This window comes from Gossypium raimondii, chromosome 6 (genome assembly GCF_025698545.1).
Source record: "Gossypium raimondii isolate GPD5lz chromosome 6, ASM2569854v1, whole genome shotgun sequence".
NCBI classification, from domain to species: Eukaryota; Viridiplantae; Streptophyta; class Magnoliopsida; order Malvales; family Malvaceae; genus Gossypium; species Gossypium raimondii.
In genome coordinates, this window is record NC_068570.1 from 2,186,782 (window position 1) to 2,212,415 (window position 25,634).

At 31.8% G+C, this 25,634-nt stretch overlaps 4 protein-coding genes across 5 annotated transcripts; 3 read left to right on the forward strand and 1 right to left on the reverse strand.

The window, feature by feature from the left end:
- The first annotated feature begins 422 nt into the window (after positions 1-422).
- On the forward strand, positions 423-4,306 carry LOC105774115 (hypothetical protein). Its single transcript, XM_012596472.2, has 3 exons — positions 423-1,094; positions 1,705-1,892; positions 3,472-4,306. Exons 1-3 carry the CDS (start codon positions 470-472, stop codon positions 3,985-3,987), a joined length of 1,329 nt encoding a protein of 442 aa, XP_012451926.1. The 5' UTR covers positions 423-469; the 3' UTR covers positions 3,988-4,306.
- A 3,311-nt stretch (positions 4,307-7,617) lies between these two features.
- On the forward strand, positions 7,618-9,383 carry LOC105773848 (protein PHLOEM PROTEIN 2-LIKE A10). Its single transcript, XM_012596002.2, has one exon. It carries the CDS (start codon positions 7,928-7,930, stop codon positions 9,116-9,118), a length of 1,191 nt encoding a protein of 396 aa, XP_012451456.1. The 5' UTR covers positions 7,618-7,927; the 3' UTR covers positions 9,119-9,383.
- A 2,020-nt stretch (positions 9,384-11,403) lies between these two features.
- LOC105773849 (phytosulfokines) lies at positions 11,404-11,925 on the reverse strand. Its single transcript, XM_012596003.2, has 2 exons — positions 11,769-11,925; positions 11,404-11,665 (listed from the first exon to the last, which is right to left on the reverse strand). The coding sequence occupies exons 1-2, from the start codon at positions 11,868-11,870 to the stop codon at positions 11,540-11,542; spliced, it is 228 nt and encodes a 75-aa protein (XP_012451457.1). The 5' UTR covers positions 11,871-11,925; the 3' UTR covers positions 11,404-11,539.
- An 8,959-nt stretch (positions 11,926-20,884) lies between these two features.
- LOC105773600 (hypothetical protein) lies at positions 20,885-25,109 on the forward strand. 2 transcript variants are annotated; one of them, XM_012595617.2, is made up of 12 exons: positions 20,886-21,144; positions 21,242-21,431; positions 21,516-21,584; positions 21,758-21,864; positions 22,128-22,188; positions 22,531-22,590; positions 22,673-22,747; positions 23,167-23,319; positions 23,675-23,729; positions 24,162-24,284; positions 24,472-24,701; positions 24,794-25,109. In XM_012595617.2, exons 1-12 carry the CDS (start codon positions 21,113-21,115, stop codon positions 24,815-24,817), a joined length of 1,179 nt encoding a protein of 392 aa, XP_012451071.1. In that variant the 5' UTR covers positions 20,886-21,112; the 3' UTR covers positions 24,818-25,109. The 2 variants fall into 2 exon arrangements, with proteins under 2 accessions (XP_012451073.1, XP_012451071.1); XM_012595619.2 differs by lacking the exon at positions 21,758-21,864 and having other exon boundaries at positions 20,885-21,144; positions 21,516-21,571.
- Positions 25,110-25,634: the final 525 nt, after the last annotated feature.

Below are 25,634 nucleotides of genomic sequence, written 5' to 3' on the forward strand. Positions count from 1 at the left end.
TCTCTCACAAGGAATTTCTACTAATATATTGCGAAAATACAACGGAAAATAACGAAGATAAACTTAATTAAATTAGCATAGCATTCTCTTAACCAATCATATGTATTAGCTGCCTATTTATCAGCATCCTCTAAGATAAACTCTCCTTCAATATGATAATTAAAATAAATAGCATTGAATCTTATCTCAAAATAAAGTAAACTTCCTCTCGTGATTGGATCGAAAACCCATTTATAGGAGAAATTATAGATTTTGGACTCTCATTTATCGAAGAATAAATTGTGATTTATTAATCGGGTGTTTATCTTTTTAAAAAAATAATTCGAGTTGAATTTACAATTATGGTAAAGTCAAAAAAAAAATCAAAGTCAAAACAAAAGAGATTCAACCATATATAATTGATTGCTCCACTCTAATGAAATTCAAAAAAGTTTAAAAGGAAAAAGGGCAGAAGAGATAATAAAGAAGCATGTCATGGTTAGCTCGGTCACTAGTGAACTCGCTTCTTCTTAACGAAGAAGATGATAATGAATCAGCTTCTTCAGTAGATGAAGAAAACGACGTTGCAACGCGCCAGTCTCAATCATCCTCCCTTCCTCTTAGGCAAAGCCTTGAACTCGAAGAAACCCAGTCGCTACAACAACATTCATTGTCCCCTCAACAAATAGCTGAGCATCAATCGCGTGGTGTCAAAGAAGACCTAACCGAGCTTAAACAAACCCTAACGCGTCAACTCTGGGGAGTCGCTTCCTTTCTTGCTCCTCCTCCTTCTCCTCGGACCCAATCCGATTGCCTATTAGATGATGTATCGTTCTCTAATTTGAATCGAGTTGAACCGTCTGGTTCTGTGGCGTTTGAGGGGGCTGAGATCGGGGGAAGGTTGTTGAAGATGGCGGCGGCGGAGGATTTTCCGTTTGGATCCGGGGAAAATGAGGAAGAAAACGGGAGGGAAAATGAAAGTGAAGATGAGGAGGTGGATCAGGTGTTCAATGCGGTTGGGTTAACGGATGAGGTGTTGACATTTGCGAGGAACATCGCGCATCATCCAGAAACGTGGTTGGATTTCCCTCTTGATCCCGATGAGGACTTAGATGGTAATTTCCTGATTAATCTGACCTCATTCCATACTCTGATATGCAATTTTTCTATTGATTTTCTGTTTTTTTAAGGCTCAAGAGCTCAACGCATCACCAAAAATTGTTAATTTTGTTTGAATTTCAATTAAATACGGGATGGTTTTAGGGTTCTACACCTTTATGTTAAAATGCCAGATTGATGCCACCTTTATTTTCCTAGGCCATTATGTAAGCTAAATATTTCTATTGTTGAGGCATTGAAGGGCATTAAATAAAGAAGTTCAGTATCATGAAAGTAAATGTAATTAATCTGCTGAGAACTAGTAAAATTTAATTGACTGGGCTGAAAACTTATTTCCAATGTTTGTGAAATTCGATCAAGTGCCACCTTCTTTGCTTAAATTTTCAAGCTTTATATTATCTTTGCATCTTGCTTGATCTGTATGGTTTTTCATGTATTCTTTGCTTCTTTGGCTAGTACTTTTGATTTATAAACTTCAATTTTGATCATAATTTCTGGGATTTCATTTTTTATTGTTTTTGTGTTTTACTAAGAATCAATTCACGCAAATCGCAATCAGAGTTTGCGCGCTTATCTGATTTCCCTCCATTGTTTTCCTTGTTTTAGATTTTGACATGTCGGTTGCACAACAAGAGCATACTATGGCCATTGAACATCTTGCTCCCAGACTAGCAGCTCTTAGATTCGAACTTTGCCCTTGCCATATCAATGACGGTTACTTTTGGAAAGTTTATTTTGTTCTTCTACATTCAAGACTTAACAAGCATGACGCAGAGGTTCTATCTACACCTCAGGTCAGTTGCTTTTCATAGAATCGATATCATCGGGCACCAAATTATCGTTTTTACTTACATTTTGGTTCTTTTGGCCCCTTATCCATCACTCTTCCTTTTTCATTGTTTTATTTTTCTTGGCTGTGGTTGTACATTTTTAAAATTTAAACTTTATTTGGTGTAGTTATATTCTGTAAATATTGGAACAAGAATTATTGGGTAAAAGTACCATAGAGGGCCCTGTACTAGGAGCCAGATTGCATTTTGCCCCCTCTACTAAAAAAATTGGCAAATTAGTCTTTTTACATTAAATCAAAGAGTAAATTAGTCCTTTCTGTTAAAAATTTCATCTATTTGTACTGTTAAGAACTGATGTGAATGACAGAATAACCAAACAGTGACATCTGGTGTGCCAAATGTACGTCATGCTGAAGTACGCAAACCAAAATTTAACTGTATAAATGGATGTAATTTTTAACAAAATGAATAATTTGCTCTTTGATCTAAGGTGTAAGGATTAATTTGCCCATTTTGTGAGTATAAGGGGAAAAATGCAATTTGACTTTTACTACAAGAGCCACTATAGTACTTTTACCAAAATGTTTCAAAGTCTGATAGTCAATTGATAGCAGATTCCCTTGCATTCTCGGCATTCAAACAAGAAATCCACCTTTTGCACCTGCACTCTAGCTAATCTTCTCCCTTGGGTTCACAACTATCATTTCCATTTACATGATAGGTAATATATTCATGTGTTTACAACGACTGGAAAGTCTGTAGCACATTTGTGTGTCTGTATAAACCGCAACCTTCTTTGCTTGGTTTCAGTGTGCTGAATATGTCGGACAAGAGTTTCTTCCTGTACTTGTTTTCTTCTTTTTAAATTATTCTCTCCATCCATTCAAGAAAGTTACGGTTAGGAGTCCATTTTCAAAATTGGTTTTCCTTGGATTCTTCATTAACTTTTAGCTTAAGTTTTTTACGTATGCCCTGAAAGGAGTAGACTTGGATGATTCTTGATTCTCTTTATGCCATGGCTGCTAGGGATGAGAAGCTCGGTTCAATAACATTTCATATTGTTTCATAAAAGTGATGGTATTGGACAAAAGTAAAATGAATGCCCTGTACTAGGAGTTAGTTTGCATTTTGCCCCCTTTACTTAAAAAATGGGCAAATTAATCCTTATACGTTAGATTAAAAAGCAAATTGATCCTTTCAGTTAAATTTTCAGTCATTTCTACCATTAAAACCGGCTTGGCTGACAGCATGACCTGACAGTTACACGTGCCGTGCCACATGTATCTCATTTTGACATACAGTGATCAATTTTTAACAGTAAAAATAGATGGAACTTTTAACAGAAAAACTAGTTTGCTTTTTATCCAACTTACAGTGACTAATTTGTCTATTTCTTTTAGTAGAGGGGGCAAGATGCAATTTGTTTCCTAGTAAAGGCCTCCACGGTACTTTTACTGATAGTATTGTTTTAGTAGAGATCTGATCTAGATTCTTTGTCCACTTTTTATGTCCTTTTCTTTACCAAGCATATGTAGACAATATCATTGATTAATTCTCTAGGTGGCTAATCTATTTCCGGCAGGTGATGGAAGCCAGAACATTGTGGATGAAGGAGCTACAAAAGCAAACGAAGCGAGAAACTGATTGGTACGGAAGAAGCACTTCCCACTTAGGAGGCAGCTCTAGTACTTTGCACAATGATCTTATCCCTTCCTCATCCAGTTATTTTGCCTTCGAGACCACATCACCTAGGACCTATACTTCTGAACCTACATCCAGTATCACAACAGATTATGAGGAAAAGCATCCACTCGAAAGTACCGAGATGCCAGTCATAGATAAGTCTGTTATCGAGGAACATCCGGTGTCTAGCACTGAGGATAAGGCATCCTCAAAAATAACAATTCCAACTTTTGAAGATGATGATATTGATTGGCCAGAAGATGATGATTCGGAATTCGGTGGTTATGGTGGAGCTACGATTTGTGTGGAGAACGAAGAAGATATTTCTTTCAGCGATCTCGAGGATGTAGATTATAGTATCACCCCCACAAAATCAAAGATGGTTTCAAAAGGATTTGAAACTTCTAAAACATAAGCCCGTGATATGGTTCAGTTAGGCATAAGATCCACTGGTCGGGCCGAGTATAGAAACCGACAGCAACGTTTATGCAGGGGCAACGGTGGCAGGTGCTGAAGTTGAGTGATCAATCAAAGTGATAAATAGAGTGATATTTTGTCTCGGTTTTCTTTGATTTTGTACAGAAAATCTGTATTTAAAAAGTTTCCTCCTTAGAACATGAGGTTTGCCACTTTGCCCAATAGATATAGGATATATGCATTTTTTTTTATTTTTTTGCTAAATTTTATGGAATTATTTGATAACATGATTAATGAGATTCAATTTTGATTTTTTTAAATATTTATAGTGGATTAAGTAAATTGTCATACAGATTTTTGTACTAAGAGTTGGATTACAATTTACATCTTCTACTCAAAAATGAGTAAATTAGTAATTGTTAGTTAAATCAAAGAACAAACTAGTTTTATTAAAAATTCATCAATTTCTCTGTTAAAAAGCGGTCTTATACATAAGGGTGAGTGTTTGATCTAATTGAGTGAAATTGTTAGGGTAAATTAAAAATTGAAATGTCAAATTAAGATATTTTAGTTTGATAAATTTGAATCATTAATTAAGCCCTAAAATTATTATTTTAAAGTTTTCTTTTTAAGTTTTAACCTATTTATATATTCTTTAGATTTTTTTAAATTTTAAAAATATAAATTTTGGATTTTTGAATACTTTTTAATTTTAAAATTATTTTAATTTTTCTTGAGCGAAAGATTAATTTGTTTATTTTCAAAATTGACATTGACCAAAAGGGTATTTATATCAATCTGTCATTCGAATTATTCGAATTATAAAATTCAACTCAACTCAAACTCAAAACTCAAATTACTTATTCAAGTTGACTTAAAAAATCGAATAACTCGATTCAATTAACTCGAAATTCAAATTGTTTTTTGTTTTTTTCTCGAATCGAATCAAGTTTTGCTCGCCCCTACTTATACATCAGCATGAGGTACATGTGGCAACCACGTGTAACTGTCTAGTTATTCCGTGAATCACATCAATTTTAAAAGTTTTAACAAAAATGATTAGTTTGCTATTTAATCCAACATACAAAAATTAGTTTATCTAATTTTTTAATAAAAAAAAAAGATAAAATATAGGATATGACTTGTTTACGTTATCACTAATAATTGAATAAAAAATTGTTGTGAAAGATGGAGTCTTTAACTTACTTCCATCTCTTAATTCTAATAATATACATTATCTAATTGTTTATGTAAGGATGGATTGTTAGATTTCGTATAAAATTGGTGCAAACAAAACTTATGATCTATTCCTATTACTCCCTTGTAGATTTTTTTTTATTTCTCAAGGTATCTACCGGAACAAGCCCAATAACTAATTTTCTACATTCTGTAATATCCTCGACTATCGGTTAAGGTAAGAAATATCATTGTCAATTCACTTAATTTTCGTGGTTTTGTAGATTATTAATTTAATCTTTATATTTTTAATATGGTCAAATTTATTCATTGTATTTTTCAAAATGATAACTTTTAGTCATGTACTATGTATAAGTAATCGATTTGATCCATGTTCTCTGTTTTAATAGTTTTAGTCCTCATACTTTTAAATTATGAAATTTAAGTTTATTTTAAAGTGTAATAAATACAATTAAAGTTTAAATACAAATATAAGTCCGAAGAACCCCAAGTATCAAATTATAGCATGGACTGATTGAGGAATTATAAAGTAGAATCAAATCATTATAGCATAATCGAAATAAGAATTGATATAATCCAAACTAAAGTTAACAAACTAGACTAAAACCCACATATGATAACTGCACATAATGAGACTCAAAGACTCACACGAGTAACTGCATATGGTGAACCTTGAACTTAGGTATTCAGTACGCAAACTAAATTCATAATTTTCTTTATTCGTTTGGGTAGGTGATAGAGACCATTCCCCACCGTGCCTCTAAGTGGTTATTGGTACATAGTAGACCTGTCCATGGGCCGGGCCGGGCCCAAAAAATTTTCAACCCGTTTACTAGGCCCGGGCCGGGCCCGGCTCGACCCAAAATATGGGCCTGAGATTTTGCCCAGGCCTGGCCCGAAGAAAAAATATGGGGCCCGAGCCCGGGCCGTTTTTAATTAAAATTAAAATTATTTTTTTAATAAAATTAAAACTAATTGTTATTAAAATTAATTGTTAGTAAAATTATCAAATTATTAATTGTTAATTGTATTAATTGTTGTAATAAAATCTAACATTTGATTAGTAAATTTATCAAATTATTAATTGTATTAATTGTTGTAATAAAATCTAACATTTGATTAATAAATTTATCAAATCATTAATTGTATTAATTGTTGTAACAAAATCTAACATTTGATTAGTAAAATAAACTTGATGTTTTATTATTATTATTTTGTAACGCTAGTCAAGAAAATGAAAGTAAATAAACTTAAAATAAAACTATTATATTTTAAAAATAAAAAATATATATTTAATATTTTTTGGGCGGGCGAACTGGGCCAAAAAATCTTGCTGAGGTCTGCCCATTTTTAAACGGGCCTAAAATTTTGCCCAAGCCCATATTTCGGGCATATATTTTTACCCAAACCCTCCCATATTTCGGGCGGGCCGTCGGGCTGGGCCGCCATGGACAGGTCTAGTACATAGTATAGCCCGCCTTCTTTGAAATATAAAGGTTTTGATACTCTAACTTTATTTATTTTTTAGTTTTTTTTAGTCCTTAAACTTGTATTCTTTTATCAAATCACCCTAAAATGGATAAAAATAATTAATGTTTGTTAACTTTGCTGACATGGCATACACATGAATTGACACGTGGATTACATGGCAACATTTAATTACTTTTTAAAATATAAAATATTAAAATTATTTTTATAATTTTTGAATTTTGAAATTTTAAAATTTTAAAAGATTAATTAAATGATGATGTGTCATTCACGTGTGTCAGCAAAATTAAATGACGGTAATTTTTTCATCCATTTTTGAGTGATTTGACAAAAAACACAAATTTAACGGTTAAAAAATTAGAAAAGTTAGAGGTCTAAAATGACTTTTCTATAAAATTGGAGGGTAAAAAAATGTCATTATTCCAAATATAAAAATACACCTAACAAAAGAAGGATAAATTATAATTTCGGTCCTTTTACGATGCTCAAATTCAAAATTTGTCTTTATACTCATTTTTGGTACAATGAAGATTCGAATATAAAAGATCGGCAAATTAGTTCCTGTACATTAGATCAAAAAGTAAATGGGTTATTTTGTTAAAAATTTTATCTATTTTTACAATTAAAAAATAGTCTCTGTATGTTAGCATAAGATACAAATGGCATGTTGCGCGTCATTGTCGGGTTATTCCGTTAGACATATTAGTTTTTAACACTACAGATAAATGAAAATTTTAGCATAAAAACTAATATTTTTTTAATTTAACGTATAAAGATTAATTTACTTATTTATTAAGTAAAAAAAATAAAATGAAATCTAAATTCTATTATAGAATCTTACACGAAAGATTTACCATGGGCTGTTACATGATATTATCTATACTAATAAAGGCAATGCTCTGATACAGCGTCGTTTAATAAATAACGACAAGACCCCCCGCCTCCTTGGAAAAATCAAAGCAGAGAAAAGAGATTCTCTGGACCTAAATTTCGGTATTTTATTTATCAATTTGATATTTTTTTCTTCATTTCTGCAACCAGGTTCGTTTCTCATTATCGTTACTGCAAATCCAATAGAAATTATCGTAATTCAACACCAAAACTAAAAAAAAAAACCTTTTTATCTATACAACTGATCTTTAATTTCTCTTCTTCTTTTTTTTTCTGGGGTTAATTTGCTTTTTTTTAGTCGTATTTGAAAAAGCCCCAGGGTTTAAAATTATTGTAGCTCTGGGTTTCTTTTGGGGGTGTTAATGGATATGGAATTGGTGGAAAAGGCATTGACTTTTTCACGTAGGAAGAAAAAATGGCTTATTTTGTTAGCTATATGTGGTGTTTCTGGTTATGGGGTTTACAAGGTGTATAATTTACCTTCTTTAGTGAAGAAAAGGAAGAGACTTTTAAAGCTGTTTGGAGCTTTGGTTTCTTTAGCTGAAATGGTCTCTGAATCAGCAGAGACCATTAATATTGTCTGTAAGGACTTAAGGGAGTTTTTACAATCTGAATCTGATCAAATTCCTAATAGTTTGAAACAGATTTCAAAGATTGTGAGATCAGATGAGTTTTCCCAATCTTTTATTAGGGTTAATGAGGGTTTAACAATTGGAGTTTTGAGAGGGTATAAGTTAGAATCAAGGAATGAGAGTGAATTAGGAAAGGGTATTATGGAGAATTCTAGCTTGACTGATAAGGTATTGGATAGGGTTTTTTCTAATGCTGGGACTGGTTTTGTATCTGTTGTTGTTGGTAGCTTTGCTAAAAATCTAGTTATGGGGTTTTATTCAAGTGGTGGTGAAATTGATGGTGAGTCATCTGATGTGCCTAAATGGGTTAATTTGCTTTATGATGATAAGTCTAAAGAGTTAATGGCTGAGTTTATACAAAGATTTGTAAGCACGGCTGTTGCGGTTTATCTTGACAAGACGATGGATATTAATACTTATGATGAAATGTTTGCTGGGATGACCAATCCGAAGCATGAACACAATGTGAGAGACATTTTGGTTTCTGTTTGTAATGGTGCTGTGGAAACGTTGGTGAGAACGTCGCATCAAGTGCTGACAAATTCGAGATCGGATACTTGTTCCATTGTAGAACAGAGTGAGAACACCAAGGAAGAAGCATCTTTAAAAGGAGTGAAAGAGGGCAAGGGGAGCTCATTTGATAAGGTCTCGTCGACGTTGGCAGTTCCTAGCAATAGGAAGTTTGTGGTTGATGTGACTGGGAGGGTGACTTTTGGAACGATAAAAACCATAATGGAGTTTCTGGTATGGAAGCTTTTAGAGGGTATGAAAAGAAGCATTCATGTTGTTCGTGATGAGGTTGTGGAAAGAGGACTTGATGTTATCAGATATGTCGGTGCAAAGTCTTCCATAATTGTCACCATTTGTGTCTCGCTTTACTTACATATCGTTGGTGGTAGCAGGGTTCTCTTGCAGGCTTGAATGGGTTTGTTCTCTCTTCTCATGGAACTACAATGAAATCTTAATAAAGTTGCCTTCAATGTATATATATGTCTCTCCTGCAAATAAAATGTATTAACTAGGGTCATTTTAGCTTTAGGAAAATACTGAAATTCCTCCAAATTTATTGAATTATTCAAATGTATACTCGATATTCTTATGCTGTATGTATACCACAATTATGGTAATTGTTGTTCCACAAAGTTGAGTCATTTAGAAATCAAAGTTGCAGAGGATGTTCACACTACTATTATGCTCTCAGTTAAATTTCCAATACTTGTGCCAACTCTTTGACCATTTTGAATAGAAGTTTGTTCCATTGATCATCACATCACACTTTCATGAACTGTGATTTCTCTGAGTAGGATGGGATTTGCTTATTACTGTACCTATTGCAGTCAGTTTCAGTCAATGCCTTTCAAAGATATTTATCCCTATGAGCATCATTTCTTGCCTAGGAAAGTTTTTGATCATGTAATATGATTCTGATGGATTATATATGATGATAGATTGATTAACATTATGACCTATTGTAGATGCTTGTTTTTGGTTACTAATTGTTCTATCAGTAGAAGCTTCGGGAAATATTGTTTCTTACAAGAGCACCTTTGGGAACGTCATGTCGGGAACAACCTTGGAAGGTTGGCAGAATTTCTATGTCGTTCCACTTTTGGGATGCCTTGGAGAGCTTGGTCTGGAAGCTCAGATACAAATATGTTCTTAACCTTTCTTTGGAATACAACTGCTTCCTCCTTATTTCTTCATTAGACAAAATATGCATTTACACTTAAGACCTTTCTTGCTAAAATATTTTAACGAGGTGTAACTTTCATGTACCCATCCTTATACCCATTATTCATATAACTTACCTTCCATTATCCACATTCAAATAACTTCTCCCACTTCCATCACCCATTATTTTAGCATGTTCATTCCCACTTTATTATAATTGTTCTTTAATCATTTCTTTCCAAGGCCTATAAATGCAGGCTTAAAAGTTTTATTTCGGGACTTCTAATCTTTTAGCAAACTTAGCACTTTAGAATTTTCCCTGCAGCTTTCTTTCTACAATCACAACAACCATAGTAGTGCTCACCTTTCTCAGCCTCTTATTGCTTGCATCACCTCTCACTGCCACCGCACTTGTTTTCTAGAGTCTGCCCGATCTTCCTCTCTGCCATCTCTCCATGACATTTCATTTTATTAGATTGTAACATTTTCTCGCCTTATCAAAAGAACCCTTTACACCTATCTTACTAACCCCAGCCTATGAACCGAAGGGATTTATCCATAACCAGTTGGTCTAGTCTACTTTTTCAGTTTGTACTTTTGCTTGTCGATACAAGCGTCTGTGCATATACATAGAGCTTGCTTTGTCACGAACAATTTAGTTGTTGATGCAGTCACCTTTAAAACATTACATCCGACGGCTGTAGAATCTGAATATGGTCGTTGTTGTTAAGTTGATAATGTTGAACCTTGGACTTGTGTGATTGTGACAATAATCCATATTTATGATTCTGAGAATCATCAGTGCCTATGTACTATGCAGTCCAGATAGTTGGGTAGGTCCTTGTAGGAAATTTACTAGTGGCATTTGCAAGTGCAACCCTACCTGCCATTCATTGACAGAGCTGTGACCTTGTAGGTCATCCAATGACATGATCTTTATGTTGAAACTTTTGGTCCCTGAAAAGACCATGTACTTTCATCTCTAGTCCCCCACTCACATCCAATTATAACGTAAAGCTAATTCTTCAACAACTGACACAGTATAAAATTATTAAAAATTTGTACCCTTTAGTTCATATAAAAAAATGGTGGCTGTTTCTTTGCCATTTAAAGATGGTATGTTCATCTCTCTTATGGTTGTTAAACATGCATTTATCACATTATTAAAGGGTGTTGAATTGTCATAGCCATGTTTGACCCTCAAGGTTGGCATGTTGCCAATTATCTGGCATGTGTTGGTACTTGCAAGAAAATTCGTACGTTTCATGTGTGAATTGTCTTGCAAAAAGGTCATAATTTTTTTTATGTTAATTCCATTGTTGTTTAGTCACAGCTTTTTGACCAATATAAAGCGTAACCAATTTTCTTTGTCTTCATCTCCATTTAAGAGAATCTTCATTGGCAACTTGGCTTATGTGTTATTCCTTTTCTCTCTTCTTTTTCCCAATTGAATGATTTTTCAAACATTTTCTAAGTTTGCATCTACAAAGAAATGGATCATCTGGGGTTCACATGCATGAAAAAAAGAAGAAAAAGAAAGAACAAAACCATATTTATATGCCATCTATACAATCATATGTCAACATTAATGGAAATATATGTGATTTTATTTATGATGCTACGATTGAACCAATATTTTACTCTCTTTTTTTCTTCCATAGCAATTCAACTTCACGGCTTGTGATTCTGGGTATAAATATAGTCCACATGAGCAGCAAGGGTTCTTCTCATCAAGCACTCCTCTTTGCCAATTCCTTCACAGTTCTCATCAGCATCAACTTTCTCTGCCTCAACTCCCTGCATGAACCAAAAACCAATATTAATACACACATGTATAGGTAGGTAACCTTGTAAAAGAGATCTACAAAGAAATCTGAGGATTAGATTAGGTGAGACATACCTCATGTTGGGTTAAGGACAAAGTTGGCTCAGGCCTAGCAGCATAGCTTAGCATGAAATTAAAAAGAAGGGCAGCTATGAAAAGTGAACAAAGCTTAGACATCTTTTTTTCTCTTGTTTTCTTGGTTTGAAGAGTGAAACAAAAATGGATGAATTTATAGAGGAAATAGAAGAGAAAGAAAGATACTATGTGAGTAGGTGGGGGTTGAATTTGGGTGGACTTACAGATAATTTCATGTCAATCCAATATCAACCAGTTAATTTCAGACATGTGTACGGGTGAAGTTTTAATTACTTTGTATACTTGACTTCAGCAGATATATAATATATGATATCATATCAAATGGAAATGGAAAAAGAAATTGTGATTTGATTGCTTTGTAAAAAAATCTAAAGGAAAATCTCAGTGTGAAGATTTTTGCAATTTTTATGCTTTGTACTCGATGCATGAAATTCACTAATGGCATTTAATGTGAGATGTTGTAATCCAGGTGTTTCCCATTTTGACTGTTCCAATGTTTGTCAGGTGATTTAGAGGTTACATGTATCACAACTTTTAAGGATGTTGTATGAAATGGGCCACAGCCCAATAACATCTTATTCAAGCTCTTGATGTTTGAAAAGTACTGTAGAAGTGGATTTCATAACAACAATAGCAGTAACAAATAAAGTTTTTATGGTTGAAAGGATGATGTGTGATATACATATGGAAGAACAATCATTTCATCCTCAAACTTTACTTCTACACTTGATTATGGATCAGGTCATCTATCCAAACTTGAAGGTCTACTAAAAAAATAGGAGGTTTTAGATAAAAATATAAGCTTGAAAAATAAGCTTAGACAAAAAAATAAAGCTTGTTTTTTCTAATGAACCAGGCCTCGAGTAGGATTTTCTCTCAACCCAGCCCGAATTAATTGTTTTGTTATCATTTTACTATTATATTGCTACTATTTTGTTATTATTATTTGAATATTGTATAACTCTTGTTTTATTATTAATTTTGTTACTATTTTATAGGCATTTGCTTGCTAAGTTGCAATTATATTAGTGTTATTTAAGTATAAAGACCTTTTAATGTATTTTCAATTTGTTGGAAAATATTAATTTCAATATTTTTAGTGTATTCGATGTATTATACTTTTTAAATTTAATTTTATATAAAAATAATTTTAAAAAATTAATACGATAGGTAGAGTTGAACTCGGATTTAATATTTTTAATATGAATTAAACTTTGGTAAAATTTTAAGTCCATTTTTCGAGCTAAAACCAACTCATGATCACTAGGTTTATCTACTTCTTAAGGGAAGTACTAAAAATTGGAGAAGTAACTTTAGTTTACTACAAGTCTAAAGATCAACTAGCAGATCTATTTACAAACCACTTCTAGTTAGCAAGTTCATGTTAGGTTTTTATGTCTTTTTAAGTATGGTAATTTTATCAAATTTGGTGGTCAAACTGATTATTCATGGAAATGCACAAATGTCGATCATTATTTCTATGCTAAAATGCCTTCAATAATCAATAATTTTGCCTATAAAGCAAATGGTTAAGAAAATATTAGGTCATTGATTACCTAAGATTTCCCCAATATTAAGTTGTATTATAAGGAATATTTGTAATATATAAAACAATTTATATTATTAGATAATCTAAAAAGTTTGTAGTTCATGTAATCTTATTGAGTAAATGACTACAGTTAAGACTATCACTATGTCGCCTATAAGTCCAAATAGAGAGATAGCTTGTTTTGACTACTGAAGTTGAACTGACTTCCAAGATAAAGGCATAGATATGGTTGTTTGAATTAACAATGCCTTGGACAATAACAAGTTGAATTAATCTTAGATCCTTTATAGATTAATTTACTACGTAAATGAATGACTATATGTATTGAAAACCTATTTATCTCAAAATAGTAAACTAAAAGTTGATACATTGACTATATGACTTATGCAATATATAGCTCCACTCATAGTAATGGAATCATAGCTCGATAAAAAGTAATGGTATCCTTTATATGGTATTATATGGTTTATGAAAATAGAATATGGGACCACATGTCATTTGTTTGTGACAAATGATTTAATCATTATCGCTATAAGTTATGACTATTTTTATTATAGTAGATACAATGGTGACCATGAAAATGGAACATGACCATGGGAGCTCGATTCTAAGCTCAAGCTCAATTAAACATAGATTTTTAAGCTCGTACAAATTCAAATTCGAACTCGGCTTGATAATTAAACTTAAGATTAATAATATATATTAAGGGCAATAATATAATTTAATAATATAAAATATTTAACAATATATTAAAAATTAAAATCTCGATAAGGTTCACGAGCCATTTGAGTCGAGTATTACTAAGCTCGAATTCAATTCGATGGATAGCTCTAACTCAACTCGATAATTACCAAATCGATCTAAAACAATTCTTTTTCAAATCGAACTCGAATAATTTATGAGCATCAATATTTCATTTACATCCTAATTTCAAATCTTAATTTACAGAAAAGTTAGGATTCAAATCCTGAAGAACCCCTACTCCCACCAATTTCTTACAAATTTCTGAAGGATCCCTTCTTGGCAATTAATGCTAGGTAGTTTGAATGGTGATCAACATCCTCCAAATAAACGACGACCATTCAAGTCTATGTCCTGCAACATTCCTACAATCTTTCGATTCACACATAAACATAAACATAAATATATATATATATATATATATATATATATATATATATATATATATATCAGCATCAACTCTTAAAAGCAAGCAATAAGCTTCCACCGACGACTACTGTATCTTACATATCAAGTTTAGGATGCCATCAAAAATAATTAAAATAATAATATAAAACTTAACACGAGTTAAATAATTAAAATATATGTCTCTTTTATTAAATTGGTATCACGAGTTAACCGAATACCAACTCTATTAAAAATAATTAATTATAATTATGAATACATTTTATCTTTTACATAATCGAAATCTAAAATATATATTGTAATGGCCTGAATTTTCAGTGGTGTCGGAACGGTGATTCGAGATCACTAAATCTGACAAGTGAATAGAAAATATTATTAATTTAGTGAGTATAGGTTAAATGTGAAGTTAGGAAAAAATTTTGAAATAGTGAATAGTGTATTAGGGATAAATATTAAAATAATTAGAATTGAAAATGAGGTATCGAAACCCCAAATTCATAAATTGAGTCATAAATATTTTAGAAATATTTATAGAGTGTCATTGAGTTGGTATTAAAGTTTCGTTGGAAAATCCTAACGTTTGGGTGGTCAATTAATTAAAAATGACTGAACTGAAAATAATGTAAAATTTGTTAAAAGTGATTAAATAGATTAAGTGATAAATAAGGAGGGACTTAAGGTATAAATATGTCAATATGGGATAGTTGAGACAGCATAAGAGAAGAAAAAATCTGAAAAAGTGATGTAATAAGGGCAAAATTAGAAATTTCGTAAAAATTAACAAATAAAAATCTTAATTAAAAGAGTTTCTAGGTAATTCTTCATATTTCTCAGCCAAAACGCCATATAAGAGTCCCTCCAAGCTGGTTTTTGATATATTTGAATCATGTAAGTTTAATTCTTGATTATTTCTTCTAATTTTGTGATTTTGATACTTTTACAATTAGGTCCAATTAATTATTTCATTAGTTTTTGATTTCATGGCTGATTTTGAGAGTTACCATTGATGAGTGCTGAATTTTATGATGAATGAACATGGAATTAAAGCTTTAATTTTATTATATGATGATTTTATTAAGTGATTTTTATAGAAATTGATTTTAGGGACCTAATTGTGAAAAATCTTAGAATTAGGGTTTGGTGTTGCGGTTTTAAAAATTGCAGGGGAGGTTGAATATTTATAAAGGGATTATAGTGAGTTTTAAAAAAAATAAAAAAATAAAAAAAATCGGGACTTCGCAAAAAATTCCCTATGGTTTTGATTAAATCTCGGTTTGGTCCCGAAGTATGCTTTGAGCTTTGGAGACCTATCTGAAGGACATCATGACATGTTTTAGTAAATGAATAGTAATTAACTTGTAATAACGGGAAAAATTAATTAGGTAAACTTCGGTAATGCCTCGTTCCCTATTCCGGCGACAAATACGGGTAGAAGGTGTTACATATATATTTTAAAATGACCACACTTAATAGGATTTGAACTTAAAACACATTAATTTTTAGCAATTTAATCTCATAACTTAATATATATGAAAATTATTCAATACATCGTCAGTAATTTTTTTAAACTCTAAAAGCGGGTTAAAAGTTTAACAAATATATTATAAAAATTAATTATATAAATAAATATGATACTTATCGCACCATCAATCCATTAATAAAATTTACAGAAAATTTTTTACTATAATACATCGAATAATTACCATATATATATAGATATCAACTTCTAGTTATCTAATGCATGCAGAAGAAAGCACTTTCCACTGTTCCACATGATAAATTTTGTCCAAAGCTTGAGTTGTTGCCCAATTAATTTTGTGATATTACATAACAACTACCACTACTATAATTCTTTCCCTATTTAGTTTTACATTCCCAAATTAATTTCACTAACCAGAAATTAATTCCCCATATGTAAAATTCAATTCATCTCTCCCTTTCTCGTCTCCATAAATAAGTTTAGGGCTGTTAACTATTTGATAGAAATAATGAAGATAGGGCTACAAACAAAGTGGGGGTAACAATGATTAGACTCCTCACTTCACCTATGGGTCTCATCATTGTCCTGTATTTCTTCTTTATTATGGTAGGCTTCATAAGGATTCAGATGACGAAAATACATAATTTCACCCTAACATTTTCTCTCTCATCCCTCTTTTAAATTCTCATACAAGAGCATTGAATTGAAATTATTCATTTTTTAGGGACCAAGGCCCCTTGTAATACTTTTTCTTTAATGAAATTAGCGTTTTATAATTAAGAAAATAAGAATTCAAATGATCAATCTTCAATTCAAGATGTGATTTACGTTCAACTTATTTATTAAGTTTTGACCTTACTCCGGTACATAGACTTGGCCCTTAAAAGTTTAGTATTGAACACGTAAGTTGCTCACAACAAGCAAGCTAAGAGCTTTTTATCTCATGCTATTAGTAAAACAAGCCTTCCATTAAATAAGTGTATGTCGACTTGTTAATTTTTCCATCGACGCGAACTTCAAACTCCTTGAAAATAGATTGAGTACGGAAATAAATATCAAAGATCTTCTGGGAATAAAGATCTCTTTTTAATCAAGGAAGTTTGATAACGTTGAAAGTCTTCAATATGTCCTTGCTTCATTGATTTTTTTTCACTTTTCAATCTGATAAATTGATGTTAAAAATCCTCAAATATATGCATTAAAAAAGTTTAAAGCTTTTTGATGAAAGTTGTCGGCACATATGTGAGAAGTTACACTATAGTCCAGATGGATAATTGGCACTAACAAAATAAATAAATAGGAATAATATATTTTTTAATTAAATTTAGAGTCGAATCGAATCAAACCTCTAAGTAAGAAGTAAAAACTCTCTCAACATAGTTTTCTTTATCTATAAGTCTTAAATTGAAATCATTTTTAAGAGGTATCAAATTTTACACCTCTCGACAGAGAAAGAGTTAATAGATTGATTCTGCCTATAACTTAAAAATAATAGTAAATAGAATATTAAAAAACTTAAAATTGGGTGAGAAAAAGCAAATATAGGATTTGCCATTGCTATATAAAGGAATGAAGTTATGTGAAAGAAAAAAAGAAGAAGAAGGAGGAATTAACATTTTAGGGGCCTTTATTTACATTTATTTATTTGAATAGAGTTGTTATGGGTAGGGTCCGGTATTTTCTTTTTCGTTTTCTAGTTTCAACTTGCTAGTTGCTACTTTCCTATTTGAATATATGCGGTTATTATTATATCTATAGCCGAGTTTTTTAATTTCACAGGTAGAGTTCAATAAATGTTACGTGTCTATTTTATTTTTAAATATTCGTTAAGGACACATAGCAACATCTCACCCCTGTTTGGGAATTTTTTTAACTTCACTACCGGTAAACCAAATAAATTTCCATATATATGCATATACTTATATTAAAATTTAGTGTAAATTATAAGAATAGTTCCCAACTATGCATTTGGTTCTATTTCGGTCATTCAACTAATAATATTTTTCGATTTAGTCATTAAACTTTTCGAAATTAAATATTTTAGCTACTTCCCATAAGTTGCTATTAACTCAATAATAAAAGTGTAACGTGAACTTTTTTTCTATTGACTTATTAATAAATTTAGGTCTCTAATATTTACACACCTCGATCTCTTGTCAACTACCATATACATCACCTCCTCATTAAAAAAAAAAACAATAGGGCATAAGTAGGAATTAACTTTATTGTAGTAATAATTAAACAAACAACCATAATTATAACTTTAAAAGGGACACCCAAGCCCTCAACTTTAATCCCATAACCACTCTTCTCTTCTTTTTTTTCTTAGGCAACTTCAAGGCTTTTGATCATAAATTATTTTACCAACTAAATTCATGGTCATGGCAGCCACTTCCTCTACTACCACTAACTGCTCACATTTCTTCAATCTCCGATCAAACGACGACGAACCCAAGCTGGTCCGTCCGTCACCACCCGCCGCTCACGGCTCACCAGCTGCTTCTGGGTCTGGGTGTGGAAAGCTCGACGGTGTTATCATGTGGTTCGTCAATGGCGTGGCGACTGTATTCTTTGCATCGTTAGAACGGTGTTCTTGCGTCCGTATAACCACGGCGGATGACGGCCAGGAAGCGAATGACGTGCCGTTGATTCACGGTGACGGGAACGTCAGGCTTGACGCCGGAACCACGAGGAGGAGAACTGCAGGGAAAGGACCGTTTCTTCAAGACTAAGGGGTTTTAAGAAATATATTTCGTTTGTTACTTGATTTGGTAAGCTAAATATGATGATGGAGTTCTCTTTGAATGTTTTAGTGGGATTATATTGTTGTTTGGAAGTATATTTTTACTTTTGTTCTTTATGATTATGAAATTGAAAAATAAATTAGTCTTTCTTATTTAAAATTTGGTACCGTTAAAAATTGATATGACTGTTAGAATAATCATACAATAACACGTGGTATATTACATATACCTTATATTGTTATCAAGATCAATTTTAATAGTAAAAATTGATGAAATTTTTAATAAAAAATCAGTTTTCCTTTTGATATAATGTATAAGGATTATTTTGTCCATTTTTTAGTAGAGATAAGAAAATGCAATCCAACTCCTAGTAGAAGAACGTCTCTCTCTCTCTCTATATATATATATTGGTTAAAATATACCTCTTACCATATTAAAATTCTATTGAGTTTGTGTGACCCTCAATCGCGTCACCAACTCAATAAATTTACCAAAACAAATCCCTCATTTTTAATAAGTAATAGATATTATTTTTAGGGTAATTTTGTATTTTTATATAAAATCTAAAAATATTTGCACATGGTATTTAAACCTAAAACATTATAATTTTTAATCATTTAACTTTAACATTTCAACTAAAACTATTTTATGTTATCATATCATTTTATTAAAATTTGTTGCCTATATTTTTTTACTCACATAAAGCGTGACAAAATATAGTTCAATTTAAAATTTTAATCTAATCATTGACATAGTATTTTTTCATCAAAATGTGCTTATTATATGATAATCATTATCGAGTTTATAACGATAAAGCCACGAGCATATTAATAGTAAATGACAAAACATACATACAATATTAATGATTAGATTAAAATTTATAAATCGAAAAATAATATTTAATATATGTATGTCGATTAAAGATTATATAATTGTTTTTGAAGTTATAATTGATCAATACAATAAGTCTAATCAATATCAATCATTATAAGTATTAAATTAAATGATTTAACTCAATCGAAGTAACAAATTTAATTTAGCTAACAAATCCACACAATTTTCATAAAATGGAACTCGAATTTTGGCGCTCAACATCCCAATGTTGATAATATGATCTGGCTATATCGGCTCTTTTTGACATAATACCCAAAACTATTCATAGCCCCTCCCCAACCCATAAATAGGAAGATAATGCACTTCAATGCACTTAAACCTATGTCCTCCTACATTAGCGACAATGTTCATAACAATTGAGTTAAGACTCAATCAACTAATAATATGGTTATTTAATTGTTATTTTGTAAATGTTTTTACATTTGATGTATTATTTTTTAATTTTCTTTTAAAAAATATTTAATGATAGGGTGTTTTAAGTTTTTTTTTTAAATACACACCTTACCATGTGTTTCAATTAGACCTGTACAATACATATTTTTTATTTAATGTTTTTTTTTAAATACACACCCGACCTGGCCCGGCCCGAATATAATAAATATATATTTTTTATTTTTATTTTTAATTGTAAAATACTTTTAAAATATTTTTTTTATTTTTTTATTTTTTTATTTTTAAAATAATTTTTTAATGTTTATTTTAAAAATGGGCCGAGCAAAATTTCAGAGCCATATTTCGGGCCGGGCCCGAGCCCGGGCCTAAGAGGTGGGCCCGAAAATTTTTTTTGAGCCTGGCACAAACCCAGCCCGGCTCGACCCATGGACAGGTCTAGTTTCAATTATGTTGAAATCGAATTGGATCGGTCGATTAAACTAAGAATTAGGCGATGTACCATTTCAATGTAAGATAAAAATTCACTTAACCCGTGAAGAAAAAAAAAAAACGCAATTGACTTTTTCACAAAAGTATAGATATGATGATGATTAATATGTTTACATTGATATTAATAAATTTAATTAAATAATAAAAATAAAAAATCTAGAATTATGTATGTTTAATTGACTTTTCCAAAAAAGAAAGCATAGATATGACAAAAAAATATTAAATTTTTTAAAAAATTTTAAATTTATTTTTAAGAAATCATTTTTAGTAAAATAAACGTATCCTAAATCAAATCCAAAATGAGAGTTAAAACTATAAAATTTTCAAATACTAAAATATCCAATCCAAAATTAAATAAAACGACACCCTTTTTACCGTTTTTAAACTATCTTTGGTTTAAACAAAAGAAAAAGTCGTCTCTCTCTCTATCACACACACATCAGCACGCAGAAGGGAAGTTACTGCCACGGTGCAGCATCAGGATCCGCCACCGTTTTGAACTACCTTAAAATCGTCGCCTTAAATTCCCCAATCCGTCGCCGAAAAAATTCTTCAGTAAAGGACAACTTGATTTGACGGCACGTTAAAGTGAAAAAAAATTCAAAAAAAGGGGAAAAGTTTTTAAGCGATGCTCCAAATTGGAGAAGAAACCCCTTCGAGGTAAAAGACATTGAAATTAGGGTTTAATTCTTCATTTTATTTCTTCAATGATTTCGAATTTTAATAACAGTGTTTCTAATTTTATGTTTTGCGGTAGGTTTGAGTTACTGAGCGTGGTTAGAAAACACTCGAATTTATTAGGGAAAACGACGGTGGATGAGGAAGATGCTACCGACGTTGAAATGGACGGTAAATTTTGGCATGATGTCTTCGATTTGTATTTCGTTAGGGGTAAGGAATCGAGAGGTCGACAAGATGATGATCTCATATTTTTCGTTCGGAAATGGGTATCGAATCTTGATCACTTTATTTTTTTAAATTAACTATTTTTTGGAATATTAAGCTAATTGTTTCTATTTATGATGTTATAGAAGGGGCATGGTTTTAACGAAAGTGAGGAAAGTGTTGCTCCTTACTTTGTACGCAGGTGGGCACCTGAGGTAAAAGAAAGTCAAAAACCAACTTGAATCTGAATTTAAGTTTTCTTGTTTAAGTTGATTCCATTTCAATTCATTAGCTTTCATAGCTTTTTGGTATAATGCTGTAGGTGCCAATTCTGGGTTACCTTTATTACAACTTAGTATAATTTGTCTTTACTTTTTTTTTTAAACAGTTAGATAAGTTAGTTGGCGACAGTTTATCGGTTGTGGATTGGCGGCGCTCGTTTTACTTGAATATGATTGCCCATACTTCGTACTCTGTAACAGTTGCGATTTGCAGGCAATTTCTTCACTTCAATGTGTTGTGTCTTATCTATACAATGTGATACATATTTTAGTTATTTTGCCGTATATGTTGTTCCAATCATAATGGTGGATACTTTCCTAAAGTTTAAATGATATATTCCGTTTCTTATTACTCTTAAAAATGTCTCTTTGTTTCCTCCTTTCAACCTGGTGAACTAACTTTTCCTGTCTTTGAATTTGAATTTTGAAGTTTAGTGGTTAAACTTGAACTATGAGTTAACTTTCCCCTTTTTCCAGTCACAATGTCCTTAGAAATCATCAAGTGGGGCAAGATACACCATTATCTGCTATCTACAAGGTAATTCCTGCTTTATTGTAGCTAATGATTTCAGTAACCTTTTGGATGATGTTTATATCTCTAACTTTTTGGAACTGTTCTTTTGTACTTAATATCTGCCATCATGGAGGAAAAGAAAAAGAAAAACTGACCAAATTTGTTTAGAAATGTAGGAATAAACATGTAACTATTGCTTCTAACATGCTATGTAAATTACTGAATTCATCCTCCCTATATAAGCTATAGCCTGCTAATTTTTGCAATTTGAATCCTAGAACTTGAATTATTTTTTATATTAAATCAAATCCTGTTACTTGAAAGGATTGCTTAATGTCCTTGCCAACATTGGATGCTGTCCTGCAGGTTGTGAAGACTGTTTATGCATCTCCCAGTCGAGTAAATTTTCATTTGGACTCAAAAAAGGCAAGCCTTTCTATTTCCAGGAAATCATGGTGACATTGAGATTTTCTTCAATTTTTTGGCATGCTCACTTGCTTGGATACAGGAAGTAGAGACAACACCTGCCTATCCGGACATCTGTTTTGCAATAGATGATTTTGACTTTACTTTTGATGCAGTGGTAAATGCTTTCACTTTCTTTATAAAGTTACCAATTATATTGTTGCATAAATGCACATGTTATTTATCCTTTTATTTTTTCTCAAATTAATTTATTTATGATGAAAATTTTAATTAAGTAATTTTTGCAAAAGTGCAAGTTTCTAGTGGTATATGGTTTTCAATTTGGCTGGTATTACTGACTTCCTCTTGCAACCCATTTTAAAAGCATAAGCTAATGAGGAAGTTAGAACTTGCTATTTTGAAGATGTTTAAGTACCAAAGTCACTTCTTTGTTTGTACATTTGCATCCTTTCTCGGTTATACTGTTGTGCTGTTCTTTGTTAATAATGAGATTGCTGGATTTTATGGAAAGTAAAAATGTTTTGGTTAATTGTAGGACCTCCAATATTGATCACTGACATTTTTCTTCTCATGCAGGTCTTGACAGAAACAGATCATTGCTATTGTGTTCTTCTTAATGCGCTTGATGGGGCAGCTTTTCCTAGTGAAAAGGATACAAATGATAGCAGTTCCAGTAACAAAGTACCATTGAGAGTAGATACTAATTCTATGAAGACGAAAAATAGTAAGGTTTGGGTCCTTTCTCAGCTTTGTGATAATTTATGTGTATTGATTCCATGATCAACCAGAGTCTTCACTTCTGAAGGAGGTACTTACAAACAACTGCTTGGTTTTTGATGTTAACATAAATGATGGAAGTGGTATATAATTGTTTTTCCTGACATTTGTTACATTTTAATGATGCCAACTTGGAATATTTTATCATCATGAACTAGTTTTGTATATGTAAGTTTTAAATAACATAATGTTAGCATCAAATGGGCTGATGCCATTGATTCTGTGAAAAGCTGCTTAGGAGTAGTATGCAAGCAACCGTACTTTGAAGATCAGTTTGCTGATGACATGCTGCTAATTGTTATTGCAGCTCACACTTTTTTCTGGATTTGTCAGCTATCAAATGGTCCGGGATGCATATGATGGTACACTACCTGGAATCAATCTTTCCAAGAATTGCCTTCTGTTTTTGTTCTTTCAGAATTTTGCAAAAACCTAGCTCATGATCTGATAAATATGTTCTGCTTGTGTTAATGTGAATGTGAGAAATTGATTGATATGTTAAACATATTCTGTTTTACTATAGTTTTACAACGGGTTGACACCCTTGTTGGTGCCTTTTAATCAACATATTTTTCATTTATCAAAAATAATCATGGTCTGTGGAAAAACATGCACATTTAGTCTTTAAACTTGCAGTTGATTTCATGTCGAGTAAGCCTGGTCTAGTTTAAAGGGAGCAAAACAGGTAGACTTGTTAACTTATGTTCTAAACAGCTTAGCTTTTAGTTTATTCTTAATGTCTTCTTCATGCTTATTTAGTTCTCATCTCATATCATTCCGTCTTTTTTTCTCAGCTGGGAGTTCTGGATTCGGAAGTCTTCTATCAATGGGTCATTCCTCTGGCAAAAAAGACAGACTTTACATGAAAGGTCCTGGAGGACGTGGGGAAGTTGAAGTAGCTGTTTCTGGTGTCGTAGGTCAGTAAGAAATTCATCTTAGAAACTATCCTCTAAAATTCAGTTCCTTCTTTGTTTCTTATTTCTCAATGCTTATGTAGATTATTAAAACTGTAAAAGCCCAAATTTCCAGTGTTGAATTCATTACTCATTTGAATGATGCATGCAAGTAACCCTTCATACACTGAATCTATCTTTTCTCTATCAGACCAAAGCAAGGAAGATTCAGGTCCTTTTTCACCCATTATATCAAAAAAGGGTTTCGGACTTGGCTCCATTGTTCGTAAAGCAGCTTCTGTTGCATCTGTAGCAGCAAAGAACGCTTATGCAGCGGCTTCTGCCACTTCATCTTCTGATGAAGAAATGATACCTCTCAAATGTTGCTTAATGTCTATAACATTGCCTTGGGAACACATTGCTTATGATCTTTTGTTCAAGGTAAAGATCAAATTTTATAAATTGCATTTGCTGCCATACTGATTTCTCTGCACACCAATGAACACTTCTAGCTTCCATTTCGATTCTTACAGGGAAGTCCTCCGGTGAACTTGTAGATTTCCTGTATTTCTTGTTGCCGAAATCCACAGAACTTAAGAGTAGAAGCTACCTGCCTAAGGAGAAGTGCAATTGCAGGTAAATGTCCAAAATGTTTCCACCATCCAGAGCATGAAAGGAGATTATCTTTTATCTCTGTATACATTGGTGCTGGGTTTTTGAGTGTTTTAAGGGTGTATGATGAAATAGTGTACATTATTTATTGTAAAACCTAGACTGTTCTTTGTGATGCTTTCATTGTATCAGATTCTTTTCACATTCTTAGTGAATGCCAAGGTTTCACTCCTTCCATTTGCATGGGCATTGCTTCTTTGCATATTTATGTATGGGTCTAATTCTGGGTTTAGTCTCTTTATTATACTGAAATTTGTGATTTAATCCTTTTTATTCTGACATAATTTGGTCTTGTTAACATTTCTTTTTTCCATCTAAGTGATGGAATAGATTTTTCCTTAACAGCCTAAAGCATTTAGTTTATATGTAAATTATTTTGAATTTACTAATGATATTATTATAAAAGTAAAGAATCGAATTATGTAAAATCAAAGGGATTAAGTTTTAAATTTCAACACAGTAGAGGATTAAACTCAGAATTAGACCATATATAAAGGAGTTAATAGAGCTTGTAATGTGATGATAAATGATCTTGGTTAAAATGAAATTTTGGTTCACCTTTGGGGCAATATAATTGAAAAATACGTAATTAATTTGAATATAATTAAAAAATGACGTAATTAATTTGAATTTAGTAAAATAATTTTAACAGGATTAAATTTCTACCTAAAACTAAAAATAATAGATTAAATTATAAATTTA

Excerpts from the sequence above, each read along its gene's own strand:
- LOC105774115 (XM_012596472.2), top strand. The coding sequence starts at position 470 with ATGTCATGGTTAGCTCGGTCACTAGTGAACTCGCTTCTTCTTAACGAA. Across the intron at positions 1,095-1,704 it reads TCCCGATGAGGACTTAGATG|ATTTTGACATGTCGGTTGCA; the intron begins GTAATTTCCTGA and ends TCCTTGTTTTAG. Across the intron at positions 1,893-3,471 it reads AGGTTCTATCTACACCTCAG|GTGATGGAAGCCAGAACATT; the intron begins GTCAGTTGCTTT and ends TATTTCCGGCAG.
- LOC105773848 (XM_012596002.2), top strand. The coding sequence starts at position 7,928 with ATGGATATGGAATTGGTGGAAAAGGCATTGACTTTTTCACGTAGGAAG.
- LOC105773849 (XM_012596003.2), bottom strand. The coding sequence starts at position 11,870 with ATGTCTAAGCTTTGTTCACTTTTCATAGCTGCCCTTCTTTTTAATTTC. Across the intron at positions 11,666-11,768 it reads TGTCCTTAACCCAACATGAG|GGAGTTGAGGCAGAGAAAGT; the intron begins GTATGTCTCACC and ends TGGTTCATGCAG.
- LOC105773600 (XM_012595617.2), top strand. The coding sequence starts at position 21,113 with ATGCTCCAAATTGGAGAAGAAACCCCTTCGAG. Across the intron at positions 21,585-21,757 it reads TACGCAGGTGGGCACCTGAG|TTAGATAAGTTAGTTGGCGA; the intron begins GTAAAAGAAAGT and ends TTTTTTAAACAG. Across the intron at positions 24,702-24,793 it reads CTTATGATCTTTTGTTCAAG|GGAAGTCCTCCGGTGAACTT; the intron begins GTAAAGATCAAA and ends CGATTCTTACAG.